We start from the raw sequence: 19,017 nt of genomic DNA on the forward strand, positions 1-19,017 counted from the left end.
GCCCCAAATATATACTAGGATTTAGATATATTGTGGCTATTTATCCAATTTTTATGTTAATAATAATGTTAGTTTTGATAATTTGTTATATATATATAATATGGGGTTTTAGTTTTTATTATTTTTGTTTTATTTAAATATGTTTGGGTTAAGAGTTTAACACTTAAATAAATTTTAATTCATTTTTAAATATATATTTTGAAATGAATCTTTTTTATGTTTAACTATGCTAATTAAGTGTTAAAAATGTTAAAAAAAATGAATAATTGATAAATAACAAAATAAATGAAGGAATTTTATTAATAAGAATATAAATGTTTTTTTTTTTGAAAAGTAAAACTTCATTAACTTATACCAACTGGGAGCCGAGTAAAAAGTAATTAGACTATCATTGGATCGAGCATTACGAGCTATAGTATGTGCTGCTCCGTTTGCTAATCTAGGAAAAAGAGACACTTTAAAGTCGTATCTATTATCTAAGAGACTTTTACAGTCCTGAATCACAAAAGTCCGACCAATTAACTGAAGATGAATTGACTGCTAACACAACCTCATTTGCATCACATTCAAAAATAACATCATTAACTTTACATAAACAACATTCAATATGAGTTTAATTTGTTTTCTGATTTTTGTTATAAGGAAATTAAATGGGGAAGATTTGAAGATCCATGCTCTACTGTTGGATGTTGAAATTCCTTGCTTTAATTAATTCGGGGGCCTCCCACCGCTTTCTTCTTTCTTTTTCTTTTTTCTTCTTTGCCCCAGTCTTCCTCCTCCTACCGTTTTATTTTTTCTTTGTTTTTCGTATTTGTAGTTGTTTTTCCTTTTGTTTGTGTTGGTCTTGTTTGTTGGATCCTATATCTTATCAGATCTCTAGATCTGTTTGAATTGCATCTAGTGGCTACAATCTTTATTTTTGTAACTTTTTCTGTTTTAGCAGAAACGGTAGCTCTTATATCTGTTTGTGTTGGTCTTGTTTGTTGGATCCTATATCTTAGCAGAAACGGTAGATCTTATCCATAGATCACTGGATCTACGTGGTTGCATAAGAAAGGACTTAGATCCGAAGGTTCAGAATGGTTCAAATGTTGAAGATTGGTCTACAGTTGCTTTACAGCGCATTTGGAGCTATGATAAATATATGTTTCAACTGTTGTTTATGTTCGATGTGCCTTTGATGACCCTTTTTGCTTTTAATAGTCATTTTCTTGCCCTAGTGGACTATGTATTAGGCTTAGCCTATATGTATATGAGGTTTTATGCCTTACTGGTCTTATCTTGTACTTGCAATTTTACTACTTAATGAAATATTATTATTATTATATAAAAAAAAAAAATCGGAGGCAACTTAATTTTCAAAGATTGGGTTGAAGCTCACAATTTTAAGCCCACAATTCATATCAGAAATTGGTTTCAAGTTCGGATCGTTATCCGCACTATCCACATAAATTTAGATGAAGACCATTTTTTATTCGGATCAAGATCCATTGTCAAAGTCCTTGTTAGATTCATATGCAAACAGGTGAAGTGTACCATCAAAATACGGATTAAGGTTCATGTTTATTCCAAACATTATGGCTTATTAGATTCGAATTACGATTATGCATTGTTTCAGCTATATGCTTTTCAAAATCTTATTTTCAACATCGGATTGTATTTCCATCCATGATACGATGGACTTCTTTTTCAGGATCCGATGAGATTCCTGCGGGATATCGTCTGCTCATAATTATTATTTGATTTGTTATTTAATTGTCATATTGAATTTTTCGAATATCAATTATATTTAAAATATTTTTTTTAATATTAACATATTTATAAATAACCTGCTGTAATACCAATAATTAAGTGTGTCATTTACAAATTGATCATAAAAAACTATTAAAATATTCACCATAATATTAAAATGGTTATACATAACTATTTTAGTTTATCGATAAATTTATTTAAAATATCTCATATAACAATCTAATAATTGTTAAATCAATTGATCTTAACTAGCAAAGCTAAAATTGTATCATTTCATAAATTAGGGGGAATTTATACTTGGACACAAACTATACGGTTAAATTTGTATATTATCCGTGTAATATCCACGTCCGTATCCCAATTCATCGCCGGAAAACAAAATCGAAATTTAAATCAATGTGATTTTCCAGTACAAGTGAAGGTTAATTAAGAAGAGTGGAGCGCATATTTAGTTGAGAATGGAAAACGAAGAAGACGGCCCACCCCTAGCTGTTGAAATTGGCAGCACTGTGCAACCCGATGACGTTTCAGTTGGGGTTACTGTCATCACCGGCTATCTTGGTGCTGGCAAATCCACTGTAAACCGATTTTCCCTAACAATCTCAACTATACAAATTATTTGTGCGTTTATTATTCTTATCGATTCAATTTTGGTTTCCGAATGTGGTTCTCACTATTTCTACTTGTATTGCATTCATTTGTCATCACCTACTCAATTCTTTGTTTGATTTGACTCATTAGTCTGTGTACATCATTTCCTTGGTTTGTTCTGCTTGAATAGGATTCTTATGATGCGATGAAACGGACTTTTTTATGCCAAAGTTTAGATAAAGGTTTTCTGTTTCAAGTCCTACCCACTTAGGAGTAATATATGTTTTCATTCTGAAACTCGTTGGATGAATGTTGTTAATACTATTTGGGGTTAAGACCAGTGGATAGTTGAGGAAACTTGATAGTTGTTAGGCATTGTAAAGGACGGACCGTTTTGATTTTCTGCACAGTTACCGACTAACTGTTGGTTTTTTTCTTTAGCTTGTTAATCATATCTTGACTTCTCAACATGGGAAGAGAATTGCCGTCATTTTGAATGAGTTTGGCGAAGAGATTGGAGTAGAGAGAGCAATGATAAATGAAGGAGAAGGTGGCGCCTTAGTTGAAGAATGGGTGGAGCTGGCCAATGGGTGTATTTGTTGCACAGTTAAGCATAGTTTAGTTCAAGCCCTGGAGCAACTTGTACAGATGAAGGAAAGGTACTTATTTTGTTAATACTTAGCTTGCTAGCTATGCAATCCTTGATAATTAAATCCTGTGGACTAGTGCAGTTAATGATAATTGAATTTATTATTTTTATTTTTTGGTAAGTTGATCTGATTAGTGGGTTTGAGGTTGCTTAGGCACCCTTTAGGCTGCTCTTCTAATTAAAGTTTTACTTGTACACTAGGAGTTAAACTCGAGATAATTGAATTTCGTTTATATACTCATTTTGCAGTAAACTTGATCATATAATAATTGAGACCACAGGGTTAGCAAATCCTGCTCCACTTGCTTCTGTTCTTTGGTTGGATGATCAGCTGGAATCATCTGTCAAGCTTGATTCTATAATTACTGTAAGTGTCCATATATAATCAGTATCTGTACTCATCTGATATATGTTTTAGGTTTTAATTTTTATTCCAGCTTTTATAGTCCTGAATTCTCAATTGATGCTTCATTTAAGTTGAGATTTGATTTGAGGTGAAAATTTCTGCTTATAGATTTTATCATCTGATACTGAACTCACTATTATAATAGTGTCTGTCCTGCTGTCCTCATTATGTCATTCTTGTGATTCAGAATGATGAATCAGTGATTAATTTTGACAGTGTTTAGAGCTAACATTTGATGTGAGGTGAAATAAGATTTGGGCTTATAGGTTTCATCATCTGATACACACTGTTATTTTACTATCTGCAATCCCTGGGATGTATTCTCTGTCCATTTACATTTCTTGTTGCTTGATGAACTAATTATTTCCTTCATCAATAAAGCTCCTATTTTCCTCATATTGTGTGCCATAACTGTTTCAGTATTGTGTTCTTGTCTATTGTTTTCCTTTGCTATTTTTCATTGCATTGTTACCTGTCAAACGCTTTCCAATTTGCCAAATCATCAAAGTTCAAATAAAAGTGAATTCCAGCTGGTGCATATCCTTATGCTTCTCTTTTTCCCCTTTCATCAATCAAATGAGGGTCCCTCATACTTCATTCATTTGATCAACCAAAATACTGCCATAATGTTTCTTTTAGCTTTATATAATTTAAGTCATTGGCTAGCTCCAACGACAAGTCTCTGTGGTTGGCTGTAACGACTTTTCCTGCATTCCACCTAGTATTAGGCTTTATCTTCACAAAAATGTAGTCTTTAGTCCTTTTCACTATTCCACTTCAGTGTAGCTCTACCTTTTGACACCCATATCAAAGTCAGCTTATGCATATATAGTAGGATTCATAATTTTGTGGTGCAGAGCAACTGCCTAAGCTTGTGACACTTTACTTTTCATGTTGTTTTAAGTTATTTTATTATGTTTTTTTTTTTCCCTTAAGCAACATATATAAACAAATTTCTATTCGAATAGGTTGTGGATGCCAAAAATCTTCCTTTTCAGATGAACATGCCTCGCGACTCATCTTCATTTCCAGAAGCATTTCTTCAAATAGCATTTGCGGTAATTCTCACGACTAATACTGATGATCATGAATATTTATAGGCAATGCTATAAATCCTGATTATTTGATGCCTAGAAATGCAACATCAACTTTGTATACAAAACATAGATTTAGGAACTTTCGGACCTAAACAGGACAAAAGTATCATGTACCATGCTGAGTAGTTTGCAGAATGGCACTTGGTTACGTACGGTATACCTTTATACATTTATTGATGACTATGTAGTCCAGTATAGTTCATAATCATTTAAAACCACTGGTTTTCTTTTTCTCCTAAATGCTTTTTGTAGGAATTGGTTTGATTATTTCTACAGCCTTATTGATTTTGCTGTTTTATGTAGGATGTTGTCATTCTTAACAAGGTTGATTTGGTGTCTTCAGAGGGCTCTGGAGTATTGGAGGAACTGGAGAAGAAGATACATGACGTTAATTCCCTTGCCAAAATTATTCATTCTGTTAGGTGTCAAGTTGACTTGTCTAAAATATTAAACTGTGGAGCGTATGATGCTTCTGTAAGTGAAAGAGGACATCACTTATTAGTACATTTTCTTGTGATGTTCATTCCTTTATCTGAAGGGATCTTAAATAATTTCTCCTTTTGCAGCATGCCACGCATTTGGAAGCATTGTTGGAAGAAACCAAGTCACTATCTACCGGAAATCTTCATGATGCTGGTGTTCGAACTATTTGCATTTGTGAGACTCAGCAGGTTGATCTTGACAAGGTAGTCATTTGAATATCTCACTGAGTATATGATCAAACTTTTGAGTTCGACATGATTTACAGTTGGGTCCTTATCATGAAAGCATTCTTCTGTTTCTCACCAAAATATAGACTATTTTGATTAATTTTCTTCCAACTGTTGATTAGTTGGTCCTAATTTTCTGCTCTAAACTGATTCCTCCTTTACACATGAACCAGAAAAGTCTTTCCTTGTAGGCTAGATTTTATCTTGGGTAAAGCGTAGTCTTTGATATGCTACATGAAGAAACGAAACAATATTTGAGAACCAAACCATATGCTTTTGCATTTTGATGCTCTGCAATGGATTCTCATCATTGGAAATGCCTTTTTGGTGATTTTTTGTTTTTTTGGAAAATTTATGATATCCCTTGTTGTTTTGCTGATTTCAGTAATTTAGCTTGCAATATATATTTTTCTTTGAGGAAAAACATACTATGCAGTCCCTGAACTATTCAACTTTTTTTGTATTGAGCCTTTGAACTTCTATTCTATTTTATCAATACTTGGAATGTTATTTCAAGTTGCTTAGCTCTCAAATTTCAATTTTATGTCACATTCAGGACTTTTTCAATAGCATTGTTGGGGAAGTCTTTAACCTAACTTAAATGACCATTTGAGGGCTCCTTAAAGGGCGGCCCGGTGCATTACGCGTCCCCGCTAAGCGAGGGTCCGGGGAGGGGTCCCACCACAAGGGTGTACTGGGGGCAAGCCTTCCCTTGCCAATTTTTTTTGGCAAGAGGCCGCTCCTAAGACTCGAACCCGTGGTAGCTTAATGTGCAATGTGACTAAGTCACTACAAACAAAAGTTGGAGAACTTCATAGAATAGAACACAACAAAAGTTTGCGGGTTTAATAGAACGAAACCAAGTAGCTGTGGGGTATTAATAAGGAAGCTGACTACATGTTTCTATCTAGTTAGGACTCTGTATAAATCATGTCTCCTAAGTAGAGTTAATTTAGGTTTAGTTTTCTGTTTATGTATTGGTTTAGGTTTAGGACTCTCTGTCCTTGCCAAACCAAAACTCTATTGTATTTATATTAGGTTACTTCCATCGTTGAATAATAAGCACGCATCATATAGAGATAAATATTCTTCATGGTATCAAAGCCCTAGGGTTTAAAAACCAACCATTTTCTCACCATCGGAATCAATTTCCGTTCACAAATACCAATCAACCAACCGTGTATAAGTCTTCTTCGGTTTTTTGAAACTCTGGTTATCCTGTAATTCTTCGGTTTTTTGAAACTCTAGTTATCAATTCCAGTCCAATTCCAAATTTTTTTTCTGAATTCCAATTCTATCGATTCTGCCTCACAATTCTATCGATTTCCAATTCTATTTTTTTTTGCTGTTCAGTTTTTCTGCCTCCATGTTCGATCATCTCCATTATTCTGCATTTGTGTTCAGTTTTTTTTTTTTCATTTTTTCTTGATTATATATATATATTATTCCTTTAGCTTAAAAGAAAAATGTCGATGCACTCATCAGCAGGCTCCTCTTCCTCATCCGGGTCTCTTTCATCCGGAGTTTCTAGTGGTAATAATGTCGGTTTTACTCAGTCACAAACTATTGGGTTAAGTCATAATTTGTCTGTCAAGCTCACCCCCTCCAATTTTCTACTATGGAAGAGCCAACTGACCAATATTCTTAAAGGAGCTCGTTTATTTTCCCACATCTCGGCCTCTGCTCCTCCGACATACATGAGTGTAGATGATTGGGACACTTAGAATTCACAAGTCCTTGCAATCATCTATGGCTCCGTTTCTGATAACATGCTCCCACAGTTAGTGGGTTCTGAAACTGCCAAATAAGCTGGGGACAACTTCATACAACCTTTGCTGCAGGCACTCGTCCTCAATACGGAATCAATTCCTCACCTTTCAAAAGAATAATGATTCAGTCTCTACATATATGCAAAAAGCTAAAATGTTGTTTGATCAGTTAGCAGCTTTACAGAACCCCATGGGTATGAATGATTTTGTTGACTGCATCATGGAAGGACTTGGTTCTACATATAGACCGTTTTGTCGTTCACTAGAAGCTCGACTCGAGCCTATTTCTTATGATAATTTGCTTGGATTATTGATTAGTGAAGAAATCCAACTTGTGGGGGATATAATAATCGTGGATGAGGGCGCGGACGTGGACAGCAGTCCTGAGGTGGACTGTTCAACGACCAAGGTGCTTCTCGTGGATATGGACAACAATCTCAGACTGGACGTGGTACATTGATTTCAACAAACATTGACTATTCCACAATGATATGTTATAACTGTAACGGCAAGGACCATTATTCTCGTTCTTGTTTTCACCTTGTAAACACAAATCGAAACCAACCTTGGGTTATGGATACTGGTGCTACTCATCACCTCACCTCTGATTTGGAAAATCTTGCTCTTCACTCTGAATATCACCGTCCTGAGGAAGTCACTGTAGGTAATGGTTCTAAACTCCCTATTCACTTTGTTGGTGCTTTCGAAAACCTTAAATTCAAAGATGTGTTATTTGTTCCCTCCGCATCTCAAAATTTAATATCTGTCAGATCTCTTACTTCTTCTAACAATATTTGTGTTGAATTGTTTGCTGATTTTTTTTCTAGTAAAGGATTTGGCAACGAAGCAAATCATCCTCAAGGGACAGAGTAAAGATGACTTATATTATCTTCCTGTTGAAGCATCAGTTCCAGTCTCAATAAACTTTGCTGTTTTATCAACGTGGCATGCTCGTCTCGGCCACGCAACAATTCCAGTTGTTAGAAAACTAGTTCAACGATCCTCGGAAAATATTTTTCGGCTAATGGGATAGTTCAGCGATCCTCGTGTCCTTATACTCCTGAACAAAATGGTTGTGTTGAAAGAAAACACCGTCATATCGTTGAAATTGGTTTAGCAATGTTAAAACATGCTCGTTTACCACCTACTTTTTGGTCTTATGCCTTTGATACTGTTGTTTACATTATTAATAGATTACCTGCTTCATCTGTTAATTTTGCCATTCCATATAAATTATTATTTGGAAATTGCCGTGATTATACTCAGCTTCGTATTTTTGGATGTCTCTGTTACCCTGGCTAAGACCATATAGTCCTCGTAAATTGGATCCTCGTTCCACTAAATGTGTTTTCTTGGGATATAGTCATTTTCACAAAGGTTATCGTTGTTATGATCCTATCTCTGGTAAACTCTATGTCTCACACCGTGTACTTTTTGATGACCCCTCCCCCCGCGCGCGCGCGCGCGCACGACAACCCTGTGATTACAATTCTATTATTATTGAATAGATTACCATCTACGAATCAAACACTCCATTCGGCAGATAAAAATCAAACAGATCAATCCAGTCCAGTATCTCGGCATGGATGTCCAGCATCTCGGACTACCAGTCCAGAAACTCAGCTCGATAGTCCATCATCTCAGGCTGTCAGTCCAGCCAAGAATTTTAAGCTTCACAAAATTCATCGTTTGACCAGTCCAGTCCACAAACTCGGACTGCAAGTCCATCGCTGCCCACAATCGAGATTGCTCCTGAGTTATCTCCTGATTCTCAAAACAGTGCCTCCTCTTCACTGATGGTTCAAGCTCTTCAAGGCACTCCTTCTCGCATTCATCGAATGGTCACTAGATCCTAACTCGGGACACTAAAACCAAGGATTCTCAATGCCACGGTACAGAAAGAACCTACTACCTTTTTGCAAGCTTCGAAATCACAAGAATTGCGAGAGGCTATGGGCTCCGAGTATAATGTTTTAATGACGAATGGCACATGGAGCCTAGTTCCACTATCTCCAAATGCTAATCAAATTGGTTGTAGATGGATTTTTAAAATTAAAACAAAGGCTGATGGTGAAATTGAGTGATACAAAGCACGATTAGTGGCTAAAGGCTATCATCAGCGTCCAAGAATAGACTACTCCGACACCTTCAATCCAGTTGTTAAACCTACTACTATTCGCCTCATCCTTACATTAGCCGTCTCCTTTGGATGGAAAATCACTCAGCTCGACATCTCAAATGCCTTCTTACACGGTGATTTACAAGAGGAAGTTTATATGACACAACCACCTGGGTTTGTGGATCCTATACGCCCTACACGTCTGTAAGTTGCACAAATCTCCATATAGTCTCAAACAGTCACCACGTATGTAGCATGAAAAGTTAACATCTAAACTTCTTCTATTTGGCTTTGAGGGGTCTAAGACAGACAGTTCCTTGTATTATTTTCATCGTGGCACTGTTCGACTATTCTGTTTGATCTATGTTGATGATTTACTTGTCACGGGGAATGATCCAAGTATGATTGCCAGGCTCGTTCAGTTTTTGGAGTCACAATTTTCCATTCGGAACTTGGGACGATTACATTATTTTTTATGTGTGGAAGTTGACTGGAGCTCCAAGGGACTTTTTCTTCATCAAACCAAGTATTGTAAAGCCATCATTGAGAAATCAAAGATGCGAAGTAGTAAAACTGCTTCAAGTCCGGCAAATCCAACCGAGAATGAGGTTTTGTTACCCGATCCAGACATGTACAGAAGTATAGTGGGAAGTCTTCAATATCTCACTGTCACCCGTCCTGACATTTCATTTGCAGTAAATAAAGTCTCTCAATATATGCACGCGCCTCGTGAATCACACTGGTTGGCTGTCAAACGCATCTTGCGTTATCTAAATGGGACTTGTTCATTTGGTTTGACACTGCATCGAGGCGGCTGGCTTGGCCAATTACATTGTTTTTCGGATGCTGATTGGGGAGGAGATCAGAAAATCCACCAGCGGGTATGCCATTTTTCTAGGAAGATGCCTTCTGTCTTGGTCTTCACGTAAGCAACGTACAGTTTCACGTTCCTCCACCGAGGTAGAATATCGTTCGATCGCATCTGCTACATCAGAGCTAACCAGAGCTAACCTGGATACAAATGTTACTCCACGAAGTTGGTTTTTCTGTAGCTTCTCCTCCTATTTTATGGTGTGATAATTTGGGTGCAGTTCAAAAGCTCTTGTTGTACGGTACATCTCCACCGTTGATCAGACATCAGATGTTTTTACCAAACCTCTCCATCGCTGGAGGTTCCAATTGCTTCGAGACAAGCTTACAGTGCAGTCCCACCCAGTACAACTTGAGGGGGTGATGATAAGGAAGTCGACTACACGTTTCTACCTAGTTAGGACTCTGTATAAATTATGTCTCCTAGGTAGAGTTAGTTTAGGTTTAGTTTTCTGTTTATGTGTTGGTTTAGGTTTAGGACTCTCTGTCCTTGCCAAACCAAAACTCTATTGTATTTATATTAGGTTACTTCCATCATTGAATAATAAGCACGCATCATATAGAGATAAATATTCTTCAGGTTTTCCCTTTCTTCGCCCTTTTTTTAGACTGCTTTAGTCGTTTCTACCTGTATAAATCCAGTTGCAAGTTGAACAGCATTTGTTTGATTTCTAACTTCAATATGAAAAATTAACTCATTAGTATGATCTAACCAAGCTCTACCTCATGTCACCACAAGTTGTTTAACAGTCCCTGTTGGAAAATAACTTGATAAAGGATCTGGATAGTTATTGTCACATACAAACGCAGAAGTAAGAAGAATTAAAGTTGCAGGACTGAAGTGGTTATTATCCATTCAGTTAGTTATTTTCTTTTAAGAGTTATTATTATTATGTTTGTTATTATTGTTTTATGCAGTTAGTTGTTTCTTCTTTTCCCTAATAGCCAGAGGTTAGGATATGAGCTAACTAATTTTGGCATCTTATGCCAGCTGTCACAGTACAGCTTGTAACTGTTTTGCTCTCCTGCTATATGGAGAAGGAAATCTGTACTAGCAGAGCATCTTGAGAATTAATGAAATCTACTATTCTCTCTCTTACTTTATTCTTCTCTTCTCTCTTCCTACCTCACCATTCTTAAACATTCTCACCATTCTTAAACATTCTCTTCTTTTTCTTACTCCAGAACTGAGTTCTGACATTGGTATTAGAGATTCTTCTTTCCTCTGGCCATTTCTATATGGTAAATAACACAGAAAAGAAAACTAGAGCAGCCATTAAAGCACAAAACACAGCCATAGAAAATCTGGAGCAGCAATTCAAGAATCTCCAAGCACAGCTCAAACTGGTGACTGATTCCACCACCAACCAACTTCAAGCTCTACAGAATCAGATGCTGGATCTTCAAACACACCAGCAAACCAGATGGGATGAGCTGCGTCATGAAAAGGCCTCATCTAAAGAAATACAATCACAATCCCGTCTAGAACAACTCCAAACTCAACAGACCCTGGTAGAACTCACTAAGTCTGTTTCTGCCATAGCTAAGGTGATTCAAACTCAGCATATCTCATTCCCATCTTCCTTTGGAACGATGAATCCCACCAAAGGCATATTGCCAAATCCAAACACCCTCCATATACCAGAAGTACCACCTAAACCTCCCTATTCTAACAAAATGATCCCCAAATGTGAGTTACCCTTCTTTGATGGTACTGAAGTGGAAAACTGGGTTAGTAAATGCCATAAGTATTTCCAGTTATTTGACGTAGCAAAGGAGAAGAGGAAGGAGCTAGCAGGCATCTACTTGCAAGGGAAGGCAGACACCTGGTATAAGAACTGGAGCCAGGCCAATGAAGAGGCCAGTTGGGAGGAGTTTATTGAGGAAATCACTAAGAGGTTCCAGGAGACTGAGATCAAAGATGTGGTGGCAGAGATGGCCAATCTCAAGCAATCTTCAACTGTATTGCAATACCAGGAAGAATTTGAGGTATTAAAACTTAAAATGGAACGTAGATTTCCAACTATGAACCCTTCATTCTATGTGAGCAGCTTCCTCACAGGCCTCAAACCTGAAATCAGATCTGCTACACTGAAATCTATTCAGTAATTAAGGCAGCAAAACAGGAAGAAATCCACATTAAGGAGTTGATTGAGGTGGTAAAACCCAAGTCCCAATATAAACCTACCATCACCAACAAACCATGGAACCCAACTCCTATAGCTTCATTCAAACCAAGCCAAACAGCCACTACTTCAACAGCCATTGTTGTCAAGGGTAATGAACCTAAACCTACAAACAACACTCAGAATTATAAAAAGGTTCCAGGGGCCTGTTGGAAATGTGGGGAGAAGTATTTCCCAGGCCACCAGTGCACTACTAAGAAGCTTAATGTGATGAATCTGGATCCTGAAGAGAATGAAGAAGGTGGAGACATCACAGAAGAGGAGCAAGTTTCCAACCTGGAGACAAGCAATGATCAAGTAGAGCCCATATCTCTGTCAGTGAATGCTCTAGATGGAGGGGTCACTCACAACACAATCAGGTTGAAGGGAATTGTGCACAAGAAACCTATCATGATCCTCATCGATTCAGGAAGCACACACAGTTTTGTGGACCAGAAGTTGGCTGAGGAGGCTAAGCTACCCTTGTTGCAAGTCAAACCAACTGCTGTAGCTGTGGCAGATGGAAGGCAATTGACTGTAAGTACTAAATGTGATGGTTTTCAATGGTCCATGAGAAACACTAAGTTTTCCTTTCCTGTTAGAATCTTAGACTTAGGAGATTATGATCTAATTCTTGGGGTGGATTGGATGAGAGGTCATACTCCTATAACCTTTGATTTTGATAACAACAAACTCATAATCTATAAGGATCAACAACCACTTGAGTTACATGGTTTAACTGGTGAAGTGAAGCTTAAAGCCATGTCACTCAAATCCATTAATCACCTTGTATCTAAGGGCTGGAAAGGGGTAACCTCTAGGTTGTTTTTTATATCAGTGCAAGATCAAGATCTGGTTTTACCTAATTCTCACCTTCCTCAGGTTCCTAAAGCCTACCAAAACCTGATTCAGTCTTACCAAGACCTATTTCAACCACCAACTACCTTACCTCCCAAAAGATCTCATGACCACTCCATACCTCTCAAACCAGGTACTGAACCTATCAATGTAAGACCCTATAGGTATTCACATCATCAAAAGAATGAGATTGAGAAACTCATTATTGAAATGTTGACAAATGGTATCATTCAACCTAGCCACAGTCCATATGCTTCGCCAGTTCTCTTAGTCAAGAAGAAAGAAGGAACCTGGAGGTTTTGTGTTGATTATAGGGAATTAAACAAGGCTACTGTTAAGCATAAATTTCCTATCCCTATCATACAAGAGCTCATTGATGAATTACAAGGAGCTAAGCTCTTCTCTAAGATAGACTTGAGAGCAGGGTATCATCAAATTAGAATGAACATTGATGACATACCAAAAACAGCCTTCAGGACTCACACAGGGCATTATGACTTCTTGGTCATGCCTTTTGGCCTCACAAATGCACCTGCCACATTCCAATCTCTTATGAATACTATCCTTGCTCCTTACCTAAGGAAGTTTGTGCTTGTGTTCTTTGATGATATACTCATCTACAGCAATAGTGAAGCAGAACACCTCATTCACCTTGACTTAGTCTTTCAAGTCCTTAGAGAAATAACAGCTGTATGCCAAGGGGTCCAAATGTGATTTTGGTACTTCAAGTGTAGCTTATCTGGGGCATATCATCTCAGCTGAAGGGGTGGCAACAGATCCTGCAAAGATATCTGCAATGCAGCAATGGCCAACTCCTACTACCCTAAAGCAACTCAGGGGATTCCTAGGCCTTACTGGCTACTACAGGAGATTCATTCAAGGCTATGGGACCATTAGTAGGCCTCTTACAGATCTTCTAAGGAAAGACAATTTTCTCTGGAATCCCGCAGCTCAAGATGCTTTCAATCAACTGAAACTCCTAATGACTAAGGCACCAGTGCTGGCCTTGCCAGATTTCACTCACCCATTTGTCATTGAATGTGATGCCAGTGGCACTGGCATAGGAGCAGTCTTAATGCAACATGGGAGACCCCTGTGTTTTCTCTCCAAGACACTAAGCCCTAGAAATCAAAGACTGTCAGCCTATGAGAGGGAATTGCTAGCCATTTTGCAGGCTTGCACAAGTTGGAGACATTACTTAGAGCATTCAGTGTTCATCATAAAGACAGATCATGAAAGCATTAAGCATCTGCTTGAGCAGAAACTCCACACTTATTTACAACATAAAGGCATATCCAAGCTCTTAGGGCTATACTATACTATCCAGTATAAGAAGGGAAGTGAAAATAAGGTGGCAGATGCCCTTTCTCGCCAACAAGAAGGGAAATTGGAGAGTAATCAACAGGTGATGGCAATCACCATGGTCTTGCCTACTTGGCTACATGAGGTTCAGGAATCCTACAATGGAGATGCATATGCTGATTCTCTAATTCAACAATTGACCATTGCCCCAACATCTCATTCTGGTTTCACTTTCACCAATGGCCTACTCAGATACCATTCCAAGCTCTACATTGGAACTCATACCGACTTAAGGGCCAAGATCTTGATTGAGTGTCACAATTCACCAATTGGGGGGCATTCAGGAATCAAAGGCACCTTGACAAGGGTTCAACAACACTTCTACTGGCCTCACTTATCTAAGGCAGTGACAGAGTGGGTTTCTAATTGTGACACTTGCCAAAGGTGCAAGGTGGATAACTCAGCTTATCCTGGTCTTTTGCAACCCCTTCCAATTCCATCAGGTGCTTGGCAGGATATTGCCATGGACTTCATTGAGAAATTACCTAAGTCCTATGGTTATGATACTATCCTAGTTGTGGTGGATAGATTCTCAAAAGGAGGACATTTCATAAAGCTCTCTCATCCATTCAATGTTGCTACAGTGGCTCAGGTCTTCATTGACAATATTTTCAAATTACATGGGATGCCATGCTCCATTGTCTTAGACAGGGACATGATATTCACTGGGATCTTCTGGAAAGAACTGCTGAAACTCTTGGGCACTCAACTACACTTTAGCAGTGCCTACCATCCTCAGACTGATGGTCAGTCAGAAAGGTTGAATCAATGCTTAGAAAATTACCTTAGAGGCATGTGTTTTTTGAAACCTAAAACATGGTCTAAGTGGTTGAGCCTAGCAGAATTTTGCTATAATTCCACTTATCATAGTGCCATCAAGATGTCCCCTTACCAAGCCCTGTATGGAACCATTCCCAGACTTCCTATACTGCCTCAGATCACTACACAAGTTGCAGCTGTGGCTGACTTGCTCCAGGAGAGGGATACTATGAATAGCTATCTTAAAGAGTGCTTAACAACTGCTCAGAACAGAATGAAGCAAAATGCTGATCTCCATCGCACAGATAGAGAATTTGCAGTTGGAGACTGGGTCTATTTGAAGTTGCAACCTTACAGACAGGTTATAGTGGCCCTACGTAGCTCACTCAAGCTCAGTGCTCGTTATTATGGTCCTTTTCAGATCATTGCACGCATAGGCAAAGTGGCTTACAAACTCAAATTGCCTATTACTTGCAAAATTCATGATGTTTTTCACATCTCTCTATTGAAGAAGAAACCTTCTTCTCCTACCACTTGCCTAACCACACTACCTCCTACTAGTTCTGGTGAGTTCATCATTCAGCCAGCCAAGGTTCTTAACACCAGAAATGCAATCATTAATGATCAAGCAGTTCCTCAGTTGCTAATTCATTGGGAAGGCATGCCAGTCATAGATGCTACATGGGAAGATCAAGCTACGGTTACAGCTCAATTTCCTGACTTTTTTCATTCTTGGGGACAAGAATGTAGTAAAGGAGGAGGTATTGTCACATACAAACGCAGAAGTAAGAAGAATTAAAGTTGCAGGACTGAAGTGGTTATTATCCATTCAGTTAGTTATTTTCTTTTAAGAGTTATTATTATTATGTTTGTTATTATTGTTTTATGCAGTTAGTTGTTTCTTCTTTTCCCTAATAGCCAGAGGTTAGGATATGAGCTAACTAATTTTGGCATCTTATGCCAGCTGTCACAGTACAGCTTGTAACTGTTTTGCTCTCCTGCTATATGGAGAAGGAAATCTGTACTAGCAGAGCATCTTGAGAATTAATGAAATCTACTATTCTCTCTCTTACTTTATTCTTCTCTTCTCTCTTCCTACCTCACCATTCTTAAACATTCTCACCATTCTTAAACATTCTCTTCTTTTTCTTACTCCAGAACTGAGTTCTGACAGTTATGTCAATGTTTTTTTTTTTTGTTAGACTTTGTAAGTTCGAGGGCGAGCCTTGGCGCAACGGTAAAAACGTTGTTGTCGTGTGACCGAAGGTCACAGGTTCGAGTCTTAGGAGTGGTCTCTTGCCAAAAAAATTGGCAAGGGAAGGCTTGCTCCCAGTACACCCTTGTGGTGGGACCCCTCCCCGGACCATCGCTTAGCGGGGACGCGTAATGCACCGGGCCGCCCCTTTTTTTTAGACTTTGTAAGTTCATCAAATTGATAATTGTTTCTTGCCTAGTTCTACCTCATGGCACCGCAAGTTATTTCATCAGCCTCTGTTAAAAAAAGAACTTGATAAATGGTCTGGATAGTTATGTCAATGTTTTTCATTGGACATCATATTTTCATAAAATTGTTAGTTGTTTCTATTTTATTATTTGTTATCTCTTTCTTGACTTGATATGGGGTCATTCTGGACATTTTAACCGTTTCAGGTACGTTTATGGCTGGAGGAGATCCTATGGGATAAAAAAGATGGCATGGATGTATACCGTTGCAAAGGGATATTAAGAATTCAAAACTCTGATGAACTACATACTTTGCAGGTATTGTTTGAAACTCAATCAGTCAATTGTTAGTCATGTGAACTGTGGAGTATACTTGTCTCATTCTGCAGTATCAGTTACCTCGATCTATCATGAATATGCCATTATATTTCTGGTTGTGTTTCTTTGTCGTATTCATTTTCTTCTGTTCTGTTATGATATTTGCAGTAACAGGAGAATTTTGCTAGATACTAATAGCAAATCATTTGTCAATCCTGATAGAAGTCTTCATTCTGGATTGGACAACGTCAATATAGATGTTTAGGCTGTGACCACAGTATCTAATTGATCTGTAACCTCTGGTTGTGAACTCTGCCACTCTATGCTTTGTTGTCGTAGTTTTACATGTTTACCAGAGTGTCACTGCTTCTTTCTTCCTACAAGCATTAAACTGTTGCATAGTGTCTCTGCAAATAACCCTTATGAATTTTCGGCAGGCTGTGAGGGAGATATATGATATAGTTCCGGCGCGAAAGTGGAAAGGATCAGAAAATCAAGTGAACAAAATAGTATTTATAGGTAACTAAACATTGTCCTTGTCCCGGGTGCTATTTTTCCATAACTAGCTGAGATATTTATTTGAGTTGAAACAAAGACATTTTCCCATAGCTCATCTATTGCATATGTTTTGCAGGTCATAATCTTGACGAGGATATTCTTATAGACTCTTTTAGGGGTTGCACTGTGGCAACATAGATAAATTCAAATTTGAAATCAGACTGTTAGAGGAGATCATAAATCTAGATTAGGGGACTTTTGTGTGATTTGAAACCAGAAGAGGTGAAATGAGTTTAGAAAATTGTTCACCGGTTCAGTCCGAAATTCCAATGGGCTTGCAATGCTGGATGAACTAATACTTTATAGTAGTAGGCTTGCTCTTCTTCCTGTCATGAGAATCTAATGAAGGTTCCAAGCTTTTTCTGCTCAGTTGCCTTTAGGGGGCGGGCAGTCTTTATGGGTAAATTTGACTTGTAGCCTCTGAATTTTAGGGTATTTTTGTTGTTGCTGTTAGCTGATTGATAATCAGTGTTTGGTAAAATTATAATTAACTGTTGTTGCTGTTAGTATGTAAAATAACTAATATGGTCATGTTTTAAAAGAAACTAGCATGGTGGTTTATATGAAATCAAACTGTGGAAAAGGATAATACTCGCATCAAATTACACTGAAATGTTAGTCACGTTCACAAATTTCTTGAAAGAATACAGAATAGTTATGAATACATTTTAAAGGAATTTGTAATATCTAATATCATATAGCCAAAATAGGTCATGATTGGCATAAATTTGTTGCAATGGACAAATGAATTTGCAGAAATAAATGAAGATAAAAATAGGCAACAAGAACTTATCTATAAGAGATCAGAATTCGTGAGCAACAATTATGCCTGTTTACATTGATTTTTAGGGATATTTAATGCAATAGAAAGGAAACAAGAGAGGTTCAGAAGAAATAGAAGAAACAGCAGTATTTTTTTTTTTTTTTGTTGCTTGTTTCTACAATAGCTCGTTCTTTCTAAAACTGTAATTAGCAAATGCTTTTCAAGGGGAAAAAGCAAACAAGAGGTAGAAAGTGGAGAAACAAACACCCTCTTAGTCTTTTTTTTCATATCTTGGTATATAATATAAACTTTAATTTGTCACTTAAAAATAGTTGAATAGTAACATTCAGTTTGACAGAATCTTATAAAAACAGGTTGATATATATCCGATCATTCAACTTGTATCCAATCGTTTAATGACCCATAAAATTTAAAAATAACCTTTTCTTTTTGTTTTTTTTTTTTATCTTCCTAACTTGTTTAAATTGTTACGATAGCTATTTATTTGGGTAAATTGTACTCATGGCCACTTAACTTTACCCATTTTAACATTGTGGCTACTGAACTTCAATTCTTAATGATATGGCTACTGAACTTTACACTTTTTAACACTGGTGGCCACACAATTTTAATTAACTCCTCAAAGTTACCGTTAACAAACTCAAAATGAAAATATTCAAGAATCAAAATTGTTCAAAACGAGATTTACCATGAAACCATATTTTTTTATTTTCCAAAATCACATTTTTTGGAGCTTTCTCTCTTTAAAAATTTACTTTCTCTCCTAACAAAACAACACCTAAATGACCTCAAAACAAAAATTTTCAA

At 37.4% G+C, this 19,017-nt stretch overlaps 1 protein-coding gene across 3 annotated transcripts; it reads left to right on the forward strand.

Annotated features, from left to right (window-relative positions):
- The first annotated feature begins 2,078 nt into the window (after nt 1-2,078).
- Nucleotides 2,079-17,847, forward strand: LOC136217817 (uncharacterized). 3 transcript variants are annotated; one of them, XR_010683548.1, is made up of 9 exons: nt 2,079-2,330; nt 2,785-3,002; nt 3,242-3,359; nt 4,367-4,456; nt 4,799-4,969; nt 5,062-5,181; nt 16,758-16,868; nt 17,037-17,170; nt 17,306-17,387. XR_010683548.1 is itself a non-coding variant. In XM_066004480.1 (9 exons), exons 1-9 carry the CDS (start codon nt 2,211-2,213, stop codon nt 17,562-17,564), a joined length of 1,092 nt encoding a protein of 363 aa, XP_065860552.1. In that variant the 5' UTR covers nt 2,080-2,210; the 3' UTR covers nt 17,565-17,847. The 3 variants fall into 3 exon arrangements, 2 of the variants coding, with proteins under 2 accessions (XP_065860552.1, XP_065860553.1); XM_066004480.1 differs by lacking the exon at nt 17,037-17,170 and adding an exon at nt 17,503-17,847 and having other exon boundaries at nt 2,080-2,330; XM_066004481.1 differs by lacking the exon at nt 17,037-17,170 and adding an exon at nt 17,503-17,847 and having other exon boundaries at nt 2,234-2,373.
- Nucleotides 17,848-19,017: the final 1,170 nt, after the last annotated feature.

Source organism: Euphorbia lathyris, chromosome 2 (genome assembly GCF_963576675.1).
Source record: "Euphorbia lathyris chromosome 2, ddEupLath1.1, whole genome shotgun sequence".
In the NCBI taxonomy this organism is placed as follows: domain Eukaryota; kingdom Viridiplantae; phylum Streptophyta; class Magnoliopsida; order Malpighiales; family Euphorbiaceae; genus Euphorbia; species Euphorbia lathyris.